General features: G+C 53.1%; 1 protein-coding gene across 1 annotated transcript in view; it reads right to left on the reverse strand.

The window, feature by feature from the left end:
* Positions 1-15,667, reverse strand: part of FHOD1 (formin homology 2 domain containing 1) — a 53,771-nt gene extending 38,104 nt beyond the window's left edge. Inside the window, 4 exon segments of the mRNA XM_075073741.1 lie at positions 1,970-2,037; positions 12,205-12,269; positions 13,170-13,276; positions 15,626-15,667. Coding sequence (XP_074929842.1) covers positions 1,970-2,037; positions 12,205-12,269; positions 13,170-13,276; positions 15,626-15,652 — 267 coding nt within the window. The 5' untranslated portion in view covers positions 15,653-15,667.
* Between the last annotated feature and the right edge of the window lie 2,033 nt (positions 15,668-17,700).

Genomic DNA, 17,700 nt, shown 5'->3' on the forward strand with positions numbered 1-17,700 from the left:
GCCGGCGGCGCTCGTGCTGTACCCGAGGGCGGGGAGCCAGCTGGGGGCGAAGGGGCCGGTGCCGGCGGCGCCCGTGCTGTACCCGAGGGCGGGGAGCCGGCTGGGGGCGAAGGGACAAGTGCTGGCGGTGCCTATGCTGTACCCAGGACCCTTTGTTTTCAGTTTTTATTTTATTTCATTTTTCTTAGGAATGTATCCATGTTTACCATCACCACAACCAAAACAGGGGGGAAATCAGTCCAAAAAACAAAAAAACACAAAACAAACTAACTATCCATTTCTCTGGGTAAATATCAGGGGGTTATTTTGGTGGACGGAAAGAGGGGAAAAAAGTATTCAGAAAATTAATGCTCTGAATTCCATTCATCAGAGTGGTTTGCTGCAGAACTAACACAGAACTCAGAGCACAATGCTGTCGCTTCTGAGCTTAGGAAAACAATCTCTCTAATCCCTAAATAAAGCTTCTCATCTGAACAATTTACTGGTGTAGAATTTAAATATTTATAGGCTAACAGTTTTCATTTAGTAATTAGGCCACACCATGTGCAGCGCATACACTCAACTTCACCCTCTTCTCCTATTTTTTTTTTAATTTATTGTTTTCAAATGCTCCCTTGTGTTCAGCAATGTATCCTGACACAGATTTTTGTTTTCTTCCCATTTTCGAGTGTCAAATCTTTAAACCATTAAGCTTGACTAAAAGCTTGAAATATATACGTGGTGCGCGTGAGATTCAGCAGGCATTCAGATGCACATGCACTTCAGAGTCTGCCTGTGTGCTTGTTTGTTTATTGTGCGTCTCTTCTAGACTAATCACTTTGCCAGGCAGCTCTGCACAGACCCCCAGACTAACGTATTATCGTAATTACATTTCATAAGACGTGTTTGTATTTTCCTAATAAAGCAAGTTATTTTTTATATATTTGAACGACACAAAGGTAGGGTGAAAATCAGAAAAAAATGAATAATACTTTTTGTCAAATGTGGGAATTTTTCTGTAAAAATCAATTTAAACTGAAAATGAAGGGGCTTAGCTATACCCTGTGGGTGGTGGGGGGAAGGACCATGCTGGCTGGCCTGTGCTGTACCCTATGGGAAGAGGAGGAGGGAGCAGCAGGGGGGAAGGTAGCAGTGCTGGCAGTGCCTGCGCTGTGCCCTATGGGGAAGAGGGGGCTGAGGGGGAAGGGGGCAGTGCTGGCAATGCCTGTGCTGTGCCCTACGGGGGGAATTGAGGGGGAAGGGGGCAGTGCCTGTGCTGTGCCCTACGGGGGGAATTGAGGGGGAAGGGGGCAGTGCCTGTGCTGTGCCCTACGGGGGGAATTGAGGGGGAAGGGGGCAGTGCCTGTGCTGTGCCCTACGGGGGGAATTGAGGGGGAAGGGGGCAGTGCCTGTGCTGTGCCCTATGGGGGGGAATTGAGGGGGGAAGGGGGCAGTGCCTGTGCTGTGCCCTATGGGAGGTGGAGCTGAGGGGCAAGGGGGCAGTGCTGGCAATGCCTGGGCTGTGTCCTATGGGGGAGGGGAGCTGAGGGGGAAAGGGGCAGTGCTGGCAGTGCCTGGGCTGTACCCCACAGGTTACAGCTGGGTGAGAAACTGTGGGACAGCAGGGTGCTGCTGAGACTGAGAGGTGAGGCTCAAGGCACCAGCTCAAATCTGCATCCCCCCATGGTGCAGGGGCTGGGTTGACAAACCCATACTTCTTCTGGCTTTGGGCCAGAGCCCCTGCTCCCCTGGCGCTAAGCCCTGCAGCTCCCTCAGTGCGGAACTGGGGGCAACGGGAATCGGGCATGGGGGGAAGGCAGGATACACGGGAGCTCAGATCCCCCAGCATCACTTAACGCCACAGGCTCTCCATGACCAGCTGCCCCCCCGGAGCCTGCACAGCACGTGGCCCTTGGCACAGGCCCACAGGGCCTGAGGTCACTGGGCTGTGGGGTGAGTCAGGGCCCACAGAGGGGCTGGGGGAACGTACCTGAAAGAGCTGCTTGAGGGAGAAGAGGGAGCGCCTCAGCTCTGGCCCCTGGGAGTTGTACAGCTTCTCTGGAAGGGAAGGAGACACAGCCGCTGCATTAGAGGGGTGGGGGACATGGACTCCGGAGCATCCCCTAGCAATGGGGAAAGCCACGAACCTTCCCCACTGCAGTTGGAGCAGAGGGGAGAGCGCATGCTGGCCAGGCCCCACGCTCAGTGCCAGGGCTCAGCTGGGCTCTCTCCCTTTGTAGAGGGGACAGAGGGGGGCTGGTGTCACTCACGTGATTTTCACCTTGGGGCAGGGATCGAAGCTGGGGACACCCAGCTCCCCTGGATGGAAAGGGTGTGACACAGACAGGCTGAGGTGCTATGCCTGCCAGGCTGGCTGCCCATACTGATGTGCGGGCCAGAGGCCGCTGCGCTCGCGACTGAACCACCCAGGGCCCGAGGGGCGCTTGTGCCGGAATGAGGCTACGAGGGCTCCAGCTGGCAGACTGTCCAGCTCTCCCTGGCTCTGCCCAGCAGGACAGCTCTGCTTCCTGGCCTAGCTCTGCGCCTGCCACCTACCGCAATGGCCAGTTCGGCCCATTTGCCCCCCAGCACAGACGGGTGCCCCTCAGCTGACTCCCAAAGGGTCTCAGGCACACATCTCCTCCCCTCGAGGTGGTGGCAAGAGAAGCCCGCCTGCTGGGACTCCGGGCTGCTGCAGCACGGAGGAGGTGAGGAGGGGTTGGGGCAAGGTTCCTTGGCCTCCTCGTGCAGAGGTCTGCATGCTGCGGTAACCCCTCATCTTGCGGCCCAGCGGGTTTGTGCTGAGCCTGAACGCTAGGCAGCACCGTGCACTCCAGGAGGGGTTAGCACAGAGCTCAAGAACCTTCAAGCAACTGAGCTGGGGCCGGCTTGGAACCAGTTCCTGCCAGGGGAGGCTCCGGATCCCATTCTCTGCCCCACAGCACTAGGCCTGTGTCCTGCTTCCTGAGCCGGTCAGTTCCCTACGGCCCAGCAAGGGAGGTGCTCTGCTCTCTATAGCCTGCAGCCCTAGGGAGCCAGGGCGGCACCTGCCATGCGAGAACCCCTGCAGAGTGACACACACTCAGGCCAAGCACCACCATGAGATCACCCACCCTGCTCCTGGGGGCAGCCAGACACGGACGGGATGCCAGCCCGGGGCACAGTTAGACACTCTACGTAGGAAATGACCCAATTGTGAAACCAGGGCTAACAAACACTTCCAGCTGCAGCGGATGCTTTGAGGAGACTGATGCGGACACCACACTCCTGCTGAGGAGCCTGACCGCACCCCAGACAGCTTACAAGCAGGCCTGCACAACTTGCAAAGCGGCGAGGGCCACATTACTCCAAAGAAAACAGCTGAGGGCCGAAACCCCCCAGCAACACCCCCCACACCCCCCGGACCTCCCGGCCCCGTGGAAACACCCCGCCCCAGCACCACCCAGCCCTGCAGAAACAAACCCTCCTTCCCCAGTGCCGCACCACCAAAACAGCTGTGGGCCAAAAAGGAAGGTTGGGGGTGTGGAGGTGATACTTGATTTTAAATCAACCAGGGCTCCCAGCTGAAGAGGTGGCTGGGAGCCCTCAGGGGCAAATTAAAGGGCCCGGGGCTCCAGCGGCTGGGAGAACCCGGAGCTTTGCGGGGCTGAGGCAGGGATTTAAAGGGCCCAGAGCTCCTGCCGCTGAGGGGAACCTGAACCCTTTAAATTCCAGCCCCAGCACATCTGCTGGAGCCACGGCTGGGATTCAAAGGGCTCTGGGCTGCCTGCAGCTGCGGGGAGCCCTGAGCCCTTTAAATCTCAGCCTCCACCGGGAATCTCTGCAGGCAGCCCAGAGCCTTTTGAATCCCGGCGGTGGCTGGTATTTAAAGGGCTCTGGGCTCCCCGCCGCTGCCAGCAGCCCAGAGCCCTTTGATTCCCCGCCACGGGCCGCACAGTGATCCTGGGTTACAGCATGGCTTGCACGGACAGCGCCCTCTACCCCCCAGCTGAGAGGGTGTGCAAGGAGAAGCTGCGCTGTGCTCTTGCCCCGGCAACAACAGCCAGAAAGCATCCGACATCAGAACCACTCAAGAACTGAATTGTCCCCATAAGCTCCAGAGCCACCACCTCCCCCCAGCCCAGCGTTCCCTGTACCTACTCCCTGAGCTCCAGACCCACAGACTGCACCCCGGTACACCTGCTGTTTAATGTGACCTTACTACTGATCACTTTGTTTGAAATTTAAAATTTATTTCTATCAAAAACCTAAGCTGTGAGCAGCTTTTCCATTAAATGTTTCCCAAAAAGGAGTAATTATCCTGACAGATAAATAACTTCAAAGGTACATTTCAAAGCTCTAAAAGCGATGCTTAAGCCGTTTACAACATTTTTTAAATAACTTAATGATTATAATCTTTAGAAACATCTGCACCTTTAAGGCAAAATTGTGGTGCAATTTGTTTTGACTTTCCATGGGATATACACGACAGCAGCTTGTCATACACAGAATTGCAGCAAAGTAAAGCAAATTTTTCTTTCTTTTTTTTTTTTTTAAATAAAGGTTTTAATACTTAAATTTAAGTGAGGGATAGAAAGAGATTTGATGTCTTTTATAACAGGGATTGAAGTATTTTTTTAACGTGGTTTAAAGCAAGATTTGTTATATTCTTTTGGTGGTAAAAATTGTGTCTGAGTTCCGTTTATATAGACAATATGCCAGGGGTGGCCAAACTTACTGACCACCTGAGCCGCTATGTCAACCTTCAAAAGTTCAAGAGCTGGGGCACGGCTACCAGGGCTTGGGACTTCAGCCCCATGGGAGGTCCCGGCCAGGGCTCAGGGCTCCCTGAAGGCCTAAGGCCACGGAGCAGCAGCCAGAGGCGACGTGGTGGAAGGACATGTGCGGTCACGTGCCCCCCCAGATTTTTGCCAAAGTTTGCTGTCCTATTTGGTCATGTAGTGTCACCAGGCCTCCTTGCTTTTGTTGCTGCCTCTCCCCACAGAGCTAAAGCAGCAGCCCCATCCTGCAGCCTTGGCGAGGGGGCGGTGACTGAAGCTGTTGGAGGGGCCCAAACCTTTCAGTTGTACCCCCCCATTCTCAGCAGGCACCAGTCGTCTCTGGCAGAAGCCCCTAATCCCATCACTCAACTGCAGGGCAGAAGCCCTGAGCCTCCCCCGTCTGGTAGGTGGAGAACGTGGTGGGGAGAATAGGGGGCCCTGCACTTTAACTGTAAAAGAGCTGCATGTGGCTCACAAGCCACAGTCCCGCCCCCCCCGTAATATATTAATGAACTTTTGGGGGAATGGGGAAATCTCGTGTGGGATCTAAGATTTTTGCGGGTGGGACTGGGATAAAAACGCAAGAAACAACCTGGGAGCAGATGGTAGTGGAATTACAAACAATAGCCCCACGCAGGACTCTAAGCCAGAGTGCACGATCCTTCCCCAGCAGCAAGCTGCACTTGAGCTATGAATCTCCCCCGTAGGGGTGCACATACTCCCCTCCCCCTTGGCTCCCAACTCGGGACCTGCAGGGTGCTAAGACAAGAGCTCCCTCCCTCCATTCTCAACTGCTACTTTCAACTCGGAGTAGGCGTGGAAAAGTCTCCTGGGCTGAAAGGCCCCTGCTCAATCTCAGTCCTGAGGTGAGTTTGCTTCGTTTGGGAAGACCCCATGAAGCTCCTGGAGCCCCTGCTGTGTCTCCTCCCCTGAGCACTAAGAGGAGCCCGCCTCGGGGCCTGTCATCAGCCTTGGGGTCTGGGGGAAGCAGACACGTGGGCTGGCAGACAGGGAGCAGCTACAGCTCAGCAATGGCGGGTTATCTGGAACTTGCCAATTTCCTGTTTTCTTTTTGCATAACTATGCTATAAATATCTCCCCTGGCTTCCTATGCAGAGAAGAAACAGGAACTCTGATGAGACGCATGGCCTCTTGCTCTCCCCTGGCCCGCAGCCGAAGATAGCTAGCCCTGCTGGCTTCCCTCGGGGCAGTCTGAGAGGGCGGGGTCTTTCCATCCAGGTGGAAGGTGACACTCCTAGGACACAGTGGCAGCATCCCGGGTGACAGCCCATCAGGGCTTAGTGTCTCGGGCTGTGCCAGGGATCAGCCTGCCCATCACAGCAGCACTAGCACTTTGCCAACACAGTCTCTGCTGGGCACCCGCTCCCGCAGACAGAAGGCACTGCAGAAAATCAAGCACATGTCTGCTCTCACCACAGAGGGTCCATGTCATGGTTGCAGGACGCAGATGGACAGTGCAGACAGCTAAAGCCAGGCAGCACAGGATCCGCCACATCACATCAGACACTGCTCTGTCTGGTCTGCTATACCACCTCCTGGAGTGATCAGCGACTCATGAGTCCGAGAAAGGCAAAAACGTCTCCTGCTGCACCTGGCAAGCTGTACGGTTCTGTACATGGAGCAGGTTCCTTCCTGACCCTTGGCACAATCAGCTCATGTCCTGCAGCATGAGATCTGATTGCCCCTCTTAGCTCCCAGAGTGATGGATCAGCAGCACAAGGTTCAATGTCTTATGGAGATCAGAGCACAGGAACAACAGGTGCAGATCTGCACGCCCTATGGAGCGAGTCCCTGGACAATCCTTTCTATGCTCCAAGAGGAAGGTGCACTCCCCTTCACCCCCCTCTTCTGGAGTCCCTGCAAGAGAACACCCCTGGATAGCCCTTCCTGAGCAAGAGCCCTCAGATTCTCACACCCACCCAAGAGGTGGCTTTCCTGCCCCTGGCCCCTTCTCCCTCTGAGACCTGCTGCTGTCATTACACAGCTGAGAGACAAACTAGCGATATAGGTGAAATGTCTCTTCCCTGCAGTCAGTCAGTGTGGGAGGAACACTGGACACACAGGAGGTTGGGCCAGGTGATGGCAGACAGGTATGTCCAAGGTAACATGCACTGGCAGAGAGCATCTACCTCCCCCTACACCACACCCAGGGCCACCCTTAGGCATACAAGGCTGGGTAGGGCACCTGAAAATCTGGGGCACCATCGGGTCTTAGTGTCCATCTGCCTGCCTTTTCCTATCCCTGTTTTGACCCTTCATAGAATCAGACTATCAGGGTTGGAGGGGACCTCAGGAGTATCTACTCCCACCCCTTGCTCAAAGCAGGACCAATGCCCAGACAGATTTTTACCCCAGTTCCCTCAGTGGCCCCCTCAAGGATTGAACTCACAACCCTGGGTTTAGCAGGACAATGCCCAAACCACTGAGCTATCCCTCCCCCACTTCCCATAGGCTCCCACCACAGCTGGCTGCTGCAACCTCCCTAGTCTTCCTCCAGAGGGGATCAAGTACTTAAAAGTGAAAAAGCCTCCAGCCTGCCAGACCTATTAGCACAACATTGAAACTGTTAGAGAGCCATTCAAGGGGTAATGGAACCATTTAACAGGCATTTGCCAACCCCCAGGCATAGACTGTCTGAATTTACTGACAGAAACAGTTGTGCATCACTGTCATGTTTACTGAGAACATGTTAGTCTGCAGGACCTTAGTTTAAAATTTGTTTTAAAAATATTTCATCAGTGTGTTAGAGAAGATGATAAAATCACATCTCTAAAAAACCCCTTGCATAGATTTTTAGATGCACAATCTGAGTATTTATCTTTAGCCTTAAATGCATGGATCTTCAGACATATCGTTTTTAAAATAAATCCTTCAAAAGACCCCCCCTTACCTAAAATACACATGCGAGCCTGGGCTGCATCGGGCGTAGGGACACCAGCTTAAAAATACTGCAGAGGGCCCCATAAATCCTAAGGATGGCCCTGACCACACCCTGAGCACAGATGGGCTCAACTTGCAGGGGCCACCAGGGACATGGGAGCAGCACCGCACTGGGGCACAGGAGGAGTAATAAAGGGGAACAGAAAATAGCCCAAAGCTGTTGACACTGAGAAACAGCCTCACTCCCTGTGCTCTGTAGAGCCAGGCCTGCTTCCCTCACACACCCAGCAGAGCATGAGAGGGGTTAGAGATCTGGACAGGGTTTACATACAACATCTTGAAGCCGCAACTGCTAAACTGCTAGGCCTGTTGGGCTTGACATGAGTGGAGTCAGAGGGGACTGACCAAGAGGTTCTGCAGAGCCAGTGTTCACAGTGTCCTCCCATCCCCACCTATCTTCTGCAGGCTAGGAGCTAATAGAAATGCTGCATTCCCCAGCAGTCTGAGGAGGTGAGGGCCATGCCATGCCTGCTGATCTAATGGAAAACTTGGAAGCAAGGCAGATGTCAGGGACAAAAGTCTGAGGACACCGAGACGACAGTAAGGTCATGCTGCTGACCAACCTGGCAAAATAAAAGTTAACCAAATTTCAGCCCCCATCCCACTAATCCAGGAGTTAGCATGTTCTCTCATCAGGCCCCCTGGGTCAGAGCTGTAGGCAAATCTCATCTCTGCAGGAATGTGAAAGAGGCACTCGGTGTTCAGACACATCCTTCCGCATGCGTCAGGGACAGGAAAAACTAACACGACTTCCTGTGCCAGCAGCGCCAAGCCTGCTGCAGACACCACACAAATAACCATTGCTAGCAGAGAAGGCCTATTCAATGGTGTCTCCCCCAGAGCCCATCTGGTAGGTCTGGGAGAGAGTTTGCATTTCATAGGCATCCCCCAAACAGCAACAAATACGCCACGATATAGCCAGGTAAATAAAGTTTCATCCGCAATCTGATTACAGCAGAAGTGCTGCAAAGGTAAGTCAGGAAGAGGGCAAGAGTGTGTGACTGAATCACAATCAGAAAGTAGTTTAGGAGCCCTGCAGCAGCCATGCACGGTCTGCCTGCAGTCAGGCTCTGCAGCCAGCCCCCCGAGCAAGTCTGTGTGCAAAGATGGCAGCCAGCCAAGCTTTTGCTCTGTAAGCAGCCTGATCTGCACATTGCATGCCTGACACACCTGGGTCACAAGTCCAGTTTCCAGCTAAAAAAAGGAAGATCCTGATGCCCTGAACCTGAAGATTGTTCTGCAATCAGTGGCTGGAGGGAGCAAGGGTTTTAGCTAACGCTCCTCTCCCACTGACCACAAGATTGTCTGCACCAGAGCAGTGCAGCTCACGTGTTTGGTTTGGCCAAGATGAACGTGTCTGCCCAGCGCAGACTGGAATCCTGCACTTGATCGCTTTCAGAGCCGACTTGTGAATGCTGCTGTTTCAATGCACCCATGACATGGTGTCGGGCTGATGTCCTGCAGTATAGTGTATGCAGCTAGGGGTTTTACAGCTGTACTCATAGAATCACAGAAGACTGGGGTTAGAAGAGACCTCAGGAGGTCATCTAGTCCCACCCCCTGCTCAAAGCAGGACCAACTCCAACTAAATCATCCCAGCCAGGGCTTTGTCAAGCTGGGCCTTAAACACCTCTAAGGATGGAGATTCCACCACCTCCCTAGGTAACCCATTCCAGTGCTTCACCACCCTCCTAGTGAAATAGTGTTTCCTACATATCCAACCTAGACCTCCCCACTGTGCAAACTTGAGACCACTCTTCCCTTTGTTCTGTCATCTGCTACCACTGAGAACAGCCGAGGCTCCATCCTCTTTGGAACCCCCCTTCAGGTATTGAGGCTGCTATCAAATCCCTCATTATTCTCTTCTGCAGATTAAATAAGCCCAGTTCCCTCAGCCTCTCCTCGTGAGTCATGTGCCCCAGCCCTGATCATTTTCGTTACTCTCCGCTGGACTTCTCCAATTTGTCCACATCGTTTCTGTTATGAGGGACCAAAAACTGGACACAATACTCCACGTGTGGCCTCACCTAGTCCGACAGAGGGAATAATCACTCCTCTCAATCTGTTGCAATGCTCCTACTAATACTGCCTAATATGCCATTGGCCTCCTTGGCCAACGAGGGCACACATTGCTGACTCATATTCCAGCTTCTCGTCTAGTGCAATCCCCAGGTCCTTTTCTGCAGAACTGCTGCTTAGCCAGTCAGTCCCCAGCCTGTAGCGATGCAGGGGATTCTTCCTTCCTAAGTGCAGGACTCTGCACTTGTCCTTGTTGAACCTCATCAGATCTCTTTAGCCCAATCCTCCAATTTGTCTAGGTCACTCTGGACTCTATCCCTACCCTCCAGCGTATCTACCTCTCCCCCCATCTTAGTGTCATCTGCAAAGTTGCTGAGGGTGCAGTCAATCCCATCATCCAGATTGTTGATAAAGACGTTGAACAAAATCAGTCCCAGGACCGACCCCTGGGGCACTCTGCTTTTGATACCGGCAGCCAACTAGACATCGAGCCGTTGATTGCTACCTGCTGAGCACGACGAGCTAGCCAGCTTTCTATACACCTTATAGTCCAATCATCCAACACCTATTTTTTTCTTTTTTTCAATTTTTTACGTTTCTGCCGAGTTAGTGTTTGGTTTAGGGTTAGTTTCTACTGCTGGTTTCCTCTCGATTCCTGCTGTCTGACAGGCAGTTATTAAAGCACAATCCAGCTGATCTCTACAGCATTCTGAGGTGGCTCAGTTAGAAACTCTAACAAGGCAAGCAGCAGCCTTTCGAGAAGATTTCAGGAATGCTGATTAGGACTTTTGGTTAACTGGAAGTTCAGGTGACCTTTGCCCCCTCCAGCTGCTGGAATGTCTGAGCACCAGAAACACAAAGCAGAGCAGACCCTAACCTGGCCAGAGCCTGGGAGGCCCCAGCAGACAGCAGAACCCTGACCTCAGCCGCTCTGCAGGGAAAGGATTGCAGAATTAGCAGACACTGCACTGGAGCCCAGTCCCTAAGAGACTTGCAGGCACACGAGAAGGGAAAGGGTAGACACTGCAGGCACAAAGACAGAGGGGGATGCTCCACCTTCCCAGGCCTGGGCCCGCCGTCCAGGTAAAGACTCCTCAAGGGAAGTGAAAGCGCCTCCAGGGTACGTGCAACCCCACTCAACCCTTCTGGGATCTACCAATGGATTAGGAACCACTGTTTGGGAAAGGCTGGTCTAGGCTGACAGTGCTCCTCAGTAACCTACTCAGCGGTTATCACCTGGGCTCCTATTGCACAGAACAGCAAGTCTTCTCAGTGTGGGCCTATCTCCCCCCACCCCCACAGTGCATCCCGGGGCAGCTGCCGTAGCTGGCCCCATGAAAGAGCGATGCAAGGAAAGGACTGACTGCATTTTAGTAGCTGGACCCATGCACAGTGAGCAGCACCCCCCACATCAGCTCCCCACGGGCTGCTGGCAAGGGGGCCCCAGGCTGGAGCAAAGGGGCGGCCGCTCTAGATCTTGTTAATACAGCACCCCTGTACAATACTCGTGCTCCCCCCACCAAGCTCAGGAACGGGGAGACACCCAGTTCCGAGGAGCCATGCTGGTTCCCAGCACTGGATGCTGACCCTCCGTCAGGGTTCTTGGCCACGTGAGACAGTTGTTTGTACTTCCCAAGTCTATATTTAGAGCTTGCCTAAGCGACCCAGAATATTTGTAGCATGTGGCATGTTTTCAGGATTACAGGCAAAAATACTGTTGTACTTGGGCTCTTTGTGCCGAAAACAACTAACTCCTTCAGCCCCAAGAGCCAAGTGAGGAACAAGGACCTGAGTCAGAGTTTAAGGCCAGGTCTTCCAATCTGATCGCCTACATAGCACAGCCCACCAGCATCCACACACGGAACTCAGCAACCCAAATATCACAGCCCACAGGAGACCAGGTTATTACACACACAGAGAGAACAGGAAGAACCTAGGTGCCCGAGACCCCTGCCATGGCAGGGAAAGGATGAAGTGAGATATCCCAGATGATCCTGGCAAGTGACCCACACCACACGCCGCAGGGGAAGGTGAAACCTCCCCAGGTCACTGCCAGCCTGACCTACGGGAAATTCCTTCCCAATCCCCCACGTGATAGCAACCAGCTAGATGCTAAGCATGTGAGCAGGAACCAGTCAGCCAAGCACCTGAGAAAAAATGTTCTGTGCCCCCTCAGAGCCTGCCCCCATCCTCGCCCAGTTGCTCATCTCCAGCTGTGACAGTGACAGGGGCTGGGAAAACCCAGCCATGGAAGACAGAGACATGAAGCTGGAGAGAACATTGGAGCTCAGAGGATCATGGGAACAGAGCCAGGAGCCAGCCCCCAGGAGCACTCAGCAGTTAACCCACGGGCCAGATTACCAGGCCCCACACAGCCCTGTGTCACAGTGCTCCTGGCTTGAGCGGCCTTGGGCAGGTTACGGGCAAAGGCCCTGAGGAATACAGAAGGGGCTGGGCCCAAAGCCCTTGGCTATCAGGGACTCACCGAGGATGGCATGGACTCGGACAGAGAGCTGTGTGCGCAGGATCAGAGTTGGTCGCCTCCCTTTGCTGGAATGAGAGGAATGCAGGAAAGTCACCGCGAATGTCACCAATAACCTCACTGGCGGGCAGCCAGGGCCTGCTCATAGCACCGCCACTGGGAATCTGCAAGTCAGCAAGGCCCAGACCCACGCCAGCCAATAAGTACCAGCCTGCCTCCATGTTCAGCACCAGAGCCAGAGCTCCAGCCCTAACACCTCCACTCCCCTAATGATCTGCCGGCCACCTCTCCCGCAGAACAGCTCCCCGCCCCACCATGCCCTACTTCCATAGGTTACTGACAGCAGCAGCACCTGGCTATTGCTGGGGCCTGCCAGATCATCACAACCACCCTCAGGAAACCAAATCTATGCAGTTATACACACTGAGGGGGAGGTGCAGCTCTTTGGTGCACTGTCCTGGGGCCTTCACGCACCTCTGCCAGCGTACTTCTGTCCTAATTTGTGGTTGCTTCTGCTTACCAGGCCTGATCCTCTCCCCACAGCTCTGCTGAGGAACCTCAAGTCTAAGGTCCCTCACGCCCCAGAGACTGCCCTAGAGTTTGAGCCAAACTGGCCCGTCACCAGGCTTTTGGCCCAGGGGCTCCGTTTAACATTCAGGAAGTAGTTGGCAAAGGAGTGAATCCCCCAAGTGACTCTACCAGCCCCAGCCTCAATTCCAGGCATTCTTGCTCCCCCGCAGGCCCCTCACCAGTCTGCTCCATCCTGCTGAGCAGGCAGAAGAGCAACATGCATCAGAGTCTCACTCCACGTGTTTTATAGGAGTGGAGCACATGGGGGCATCTGGAGAAGGCAAAGGTGGGTGAAGCAGGGTCATGTCATCTGGCTAGGCAGTCTTCTGAGTGGAGACGGTGACTCATGTCTCACTCACTCAGCTCAGACAGGTATATCTGTGACTCCTGCAACTCACCTGATCTCCTCGTAGAATCCTTCCAGCTCATCCTTCTGCTCCAGCAGGGACAGATCAAGATCCAGGTACTGTCCAGATGGTGAGACCTGCAGCGTACAATCCGCCAGCTGCAAACACAAGGACCCCCCATAGATCAGTGATGGTGCTTGCTAACGGGAGGGAGGAATGGTTGTGGGGAGCAGGGTCAATTTTAGGCACCCCAATAACTATACTGCCACTGCAGCAAAGAGTCCTGTGGCACCTTATAGACTAACAGACGTATTGGAGCATGAGCTTTCGTGGGTGAATACCCACTTAGTTGGATGCATGTGCATATTCACCCACGAAAATACATCTGTTAGTCTATAAGGTGCCACAGGATTCTTTGCTGCTTTTACAGATCCAGACTAACATGGCTACCCCTCTGATACTATACTGCCACTGTACACTTGTACAGGACAAATAGCCAGTCAGCAGCATGCCTGGGAGTAGAACCCAGGAGTCCTGACTCCCAGACCTCCTGCCCCCACCTCTCAACCATGCGACTCCCTAGCCATTCCCTCACGCCCAGCTGCTGCCATCCCCTTTTGTGGGGCTAGCACAGCCGCGCAGCACCTTGGGAACGGCTCGCTGAGGATTTAACTGAGGCACTTTACTTCAGCTCTGGGGGCCAGAGTGTAAGTCACCCACAAGTCCAGAAACTCCTGTTCCATGTCCCCTCAGCAGCAGCGTTCTGTCCCGTTCCATCCCCTGGGCTCAGGGGTTGGGGTTTCACAGGCCACCTCTCCATATTCCTGTCTTCTCTTCCCCTCACCAGATTCAGAGATCAAGGCCAGAAGGGACCATTGTGACCATCTTGTCTGACCCGCTGTATGCACACGCCAGAGACCTGCCTCAAAACCATTCATCGAGCAGATCCTTTAGAAAAACAGCCAGTCCCGATTTAAAAATGGGCAGTGATGGAGAATCCACCATGGCCCTTGGTACATTGTTCCAATAGTTAATTGCCCTCACGCTTAAAAACATATGCCCTGTTTCAGTCTGAATTTGTCTAGATTCAGCACCCAGCCATCAGATCGCGTTAGACCTTCCTCTGCTAGACTGAAGAGCCCATTATTAACAATTTGTTCCCCATGTAGGAACTCGGACTGGGATCAAGTCACCCCTTAACCTTCTCTTTGCTAAGATACATAGATTGAGCTCCTTGAGTCTATCACTATAAGGCAGGTTTTCTAATATTTTAATCATTCTCGGGGCTCTTCTTTGAACCCCCTTCAATTTATCAACATGTGTCTTGAATTATGGACCCCAGAACTTGTCACAGGATTCCAGCAGTGGTGAGACCAGCACCAAATACAGAGGTAAAATAACCTCTCTACTCCTACTCACCATTCTTATGTATCCCAGGATCACATCACCTCTTTTGGTCACAGCATCCCACTGGTAGTTCACGTTCAGCTGATTATCCATCCTCCCCCAAATCTATTTCAGAGTCACTGCTTCCATTGCTAGATCACGGTCCTGTGCTGGCAGCTGGGTGAAATGCACTGGTACCCTCATCTCTGCAGCGCTTGAGCACGGACCTACAGAGCCCACTGACTGAGCTGACAGCAGATGAGGAAAGAGGCCCAAAAAGGAGTCCCCAAGGAAAGAGGGGGGGGAATAAAGACAACCTACAGAGGGGAGCAGTGGGGCAGGGAGAATTCATCAGCGGGGGTGAGATGGGAGGAGAGGACACCGTACCAGCACCTAAAGTAGCAACTAGGTGCTAGCAAGTATCACAGGGGGAGCCGTGTTAGTCTGGATCTGTAAAAAGCGACAGAGTCCTGTGGCACCTTATAGACTAACAGATGTATTGGAGCATGAGCTGTTGTGGGTGAATACCTACTTCATCAGGTACTAGCAGTTCTCCCCCACTCATCCCTCCAACACACACCCTAGAGATGCAACCAGCTGCAGCCGAGAGTCATGGCAGAGGGACACGTGCACACAGGCACTGGTGACTCACCCACCACCATGACCCTGACAAAGCCTGCCTGCTGACTCATTGCTGCCTGGCTGCTTCCTGCCAGTCATGAAAACCACAGCCTTTAGGCTGTGCAGCATTCACATCCCAAAATAAAGGGGTCCAAGCAGGGGAGCACAACCCCAGCAGGTTCAGCCATTCCTGAGTCACAATGCAACCACTCCAGGGGATCGGCCACGTTGCCCTGGCCTCAAGCCAGGCAGGCTCTGCCTGCCATCTCTGCGGTGGACAGAGGTAAGATCCCTCCCTCTCTCCTATAAGAGAGGATGCTCCCTTCCAGCAGGGTGATGGGGAGAATGCCAAGCAGGGACTGGCAATCTCAACCCTGTGGAGGAAAGTCAGAAAAGCTACCGTAAGGAGGCTCCCGTACTGAGCAGCTCCTGGCCAGTTCAGCCTAGAATTAGAGCCGCTTGCCCAAATGCTGCCTCTTCCTCTGACTCCCACAGCTCACCTCACTCAGACACGCAGCTGGAATCATCTTCACCCTCGGCCCAGCTTCTTATCTCACTCAGGTGTTCTGAATTCTGTACCAGTATGTGTGACAGGAACTCTTGCACTGGGGTCAGGGATTGTCAGAGACCCTCGCTGGGGGGAGAAAGCACCCTCCATGGAAAGGGGAGTGTTCAACCCCAGCACTCCACATTTTGACAGGCAAGGCACTTCCTTCTGGGACATCAGGGAGCAGACCCTCTGCAAGCCTGGCCCCACGTGCTGCAGATCAAGCTACAAGCCCTCACACTTGCCCTTTGGAAGGCAGGGCTTTGATAGCCTTGGTATCTTGCTATGCCAAGTCACAAGCCAACAGTGTCATCGCTATGAGAAGGACCTGCCAACTCAGTTCACTGGTGCCGCTAAAAAAGCGGACAGTTTTAATACATCTTTTCTAGTCAGTAGTATACAGGAATGAGTTAGGTCTCTCTTCAAATGCTCTGAGAGCCCGCTAGCGGTGCTCTGTGTGGTGGGCAGCACACACCGCCAGAACCTACCCAGAGCAACTCTCAGGCTACATCTACACTTACCACTTAAAGCACAAAAAGTCTCTTTTTTGCACTATAACTGCGGGAGTGCCTACACTTGTTAATGACCTTTTGCAGTGAAACTTCTGAGGTTCAAGAAGAAAACCACCTTCACAAGAGGCTTACAGTCCTTTCTGCTGCTCTTTTTGCGCTGCTGTGAAAGCGAAGACACATTCTACCAGCATAAACATCTTCTGGCCTCCGAAGGATATCCCACAGTTCCACAAGTGACCACTCTGCCCAGCATCTCCACTGCTCTGATGCCAAGTAAACAGAGGTCCGCCCCTCCCCCTGTAAGCACCGGGAAATTTTAAACTCTCTTTCCCTTTGCTTGTAGATGTGGCAGAGAAAGCAGCCGGACAGCAGGGTTTAAAAAAAAAATGCCACGAAAGAAACAAGGAAGTAACGAGGCTGCTGGGACATGAAGCAGGGCAACACGGGGCACTGAGCAGGGACCCAGAATGCCTTCCACTCACCCCCACCTTCCCACAACACCTATCAAGAGAGCTGCACTGTGGGATAGCTGCCCTACAGTGCTGCTCTCATCTGCAAAGGAAGTGCTGGTAGTGTAAACACTCTCTGGGGCCTGAGGAACTGAGTGAGGATAGAAACCAGAGCTTTACTTTCACCGGTGGAACTTACAGCGCAAAAACTCCGTCAGTGTAGACATACCCTAAGTATAGAGCTTGGCCTGGCACGTTTGCTCCAAATGCTATTTTGGGACGCAGTCATGCTCACCTTCTGCCTTCCTATTGGCAGTGTGGCAAAAAGAGCAAAGATGGGTGCATAACTGGTTGAAAGACCTCACTCAAAGAGTAGTTAGCAATGGTTCACTGTCAAACTAGGAGGATCTATCAAGTGGGGTCCTGCTGGGGTACATCCAGGGTGCAGTACTAGTCAATATTTTCATTTATGACTTGGATAATGGAGTGGAGAGTGTGCTTATAAAATCTTCAGATGACTCCGAGCTGGGAAAGGCTGCTTGCACTTTGGAGGACAGGATCAGAAATCAAAATGACCCTAACAAACGGGAGAATTGGTCTGAATTCTACAAGATGAAAGTCAATAAAGACAAGAACAAAGTCCTACACTTAGGAAGGAAAAACAGAATGGGGAATAACTAACTCGGTGACAGTACTGCTTAAAGGATTCAAGGGTCACAGTGAAGGCTAAGTTTTTAGCATAGATATTTTTAGTAAAAGTCATGCACAGGTCATGGACAATAAACAAAAATTCACGGAAGCCCGTGACCTGTCCCTGACTTTCACTAAAAATATCCCTGGCAAAAGGGGTAGGTGGGTTCAGCACCCACTGCTGCTGGGGCTCCTGGGTTCCCCCAGCTGCCTACCAGGGCCAGTACGGCATTGGCTGGGAGCTGTGTGGGTGGGGCTGGCTGGGAGCTCCGGCCCCAGGGCAGAAAATGTCATGGATTCCATGACCTCCATGACATAATCATAGCCTGAGTAAGAGTGGATGAGACACCAATATGATGCCGTGACAAAAAAGGCTA

Source organism: Chelonoidis abingdonii, chromosome 19, assembly GCF_003597395.2.
Source record: "Chelonoidis abingdonii isolate Lonesome George chromosome 19, CheloAbing_2.0, whole genome shotgun sequence".
NCBI lineage: Eukaryota > Metazoa > Chordata > Testudines > Testudinidae > Chelonoidis > Chelonoidis abingdonii.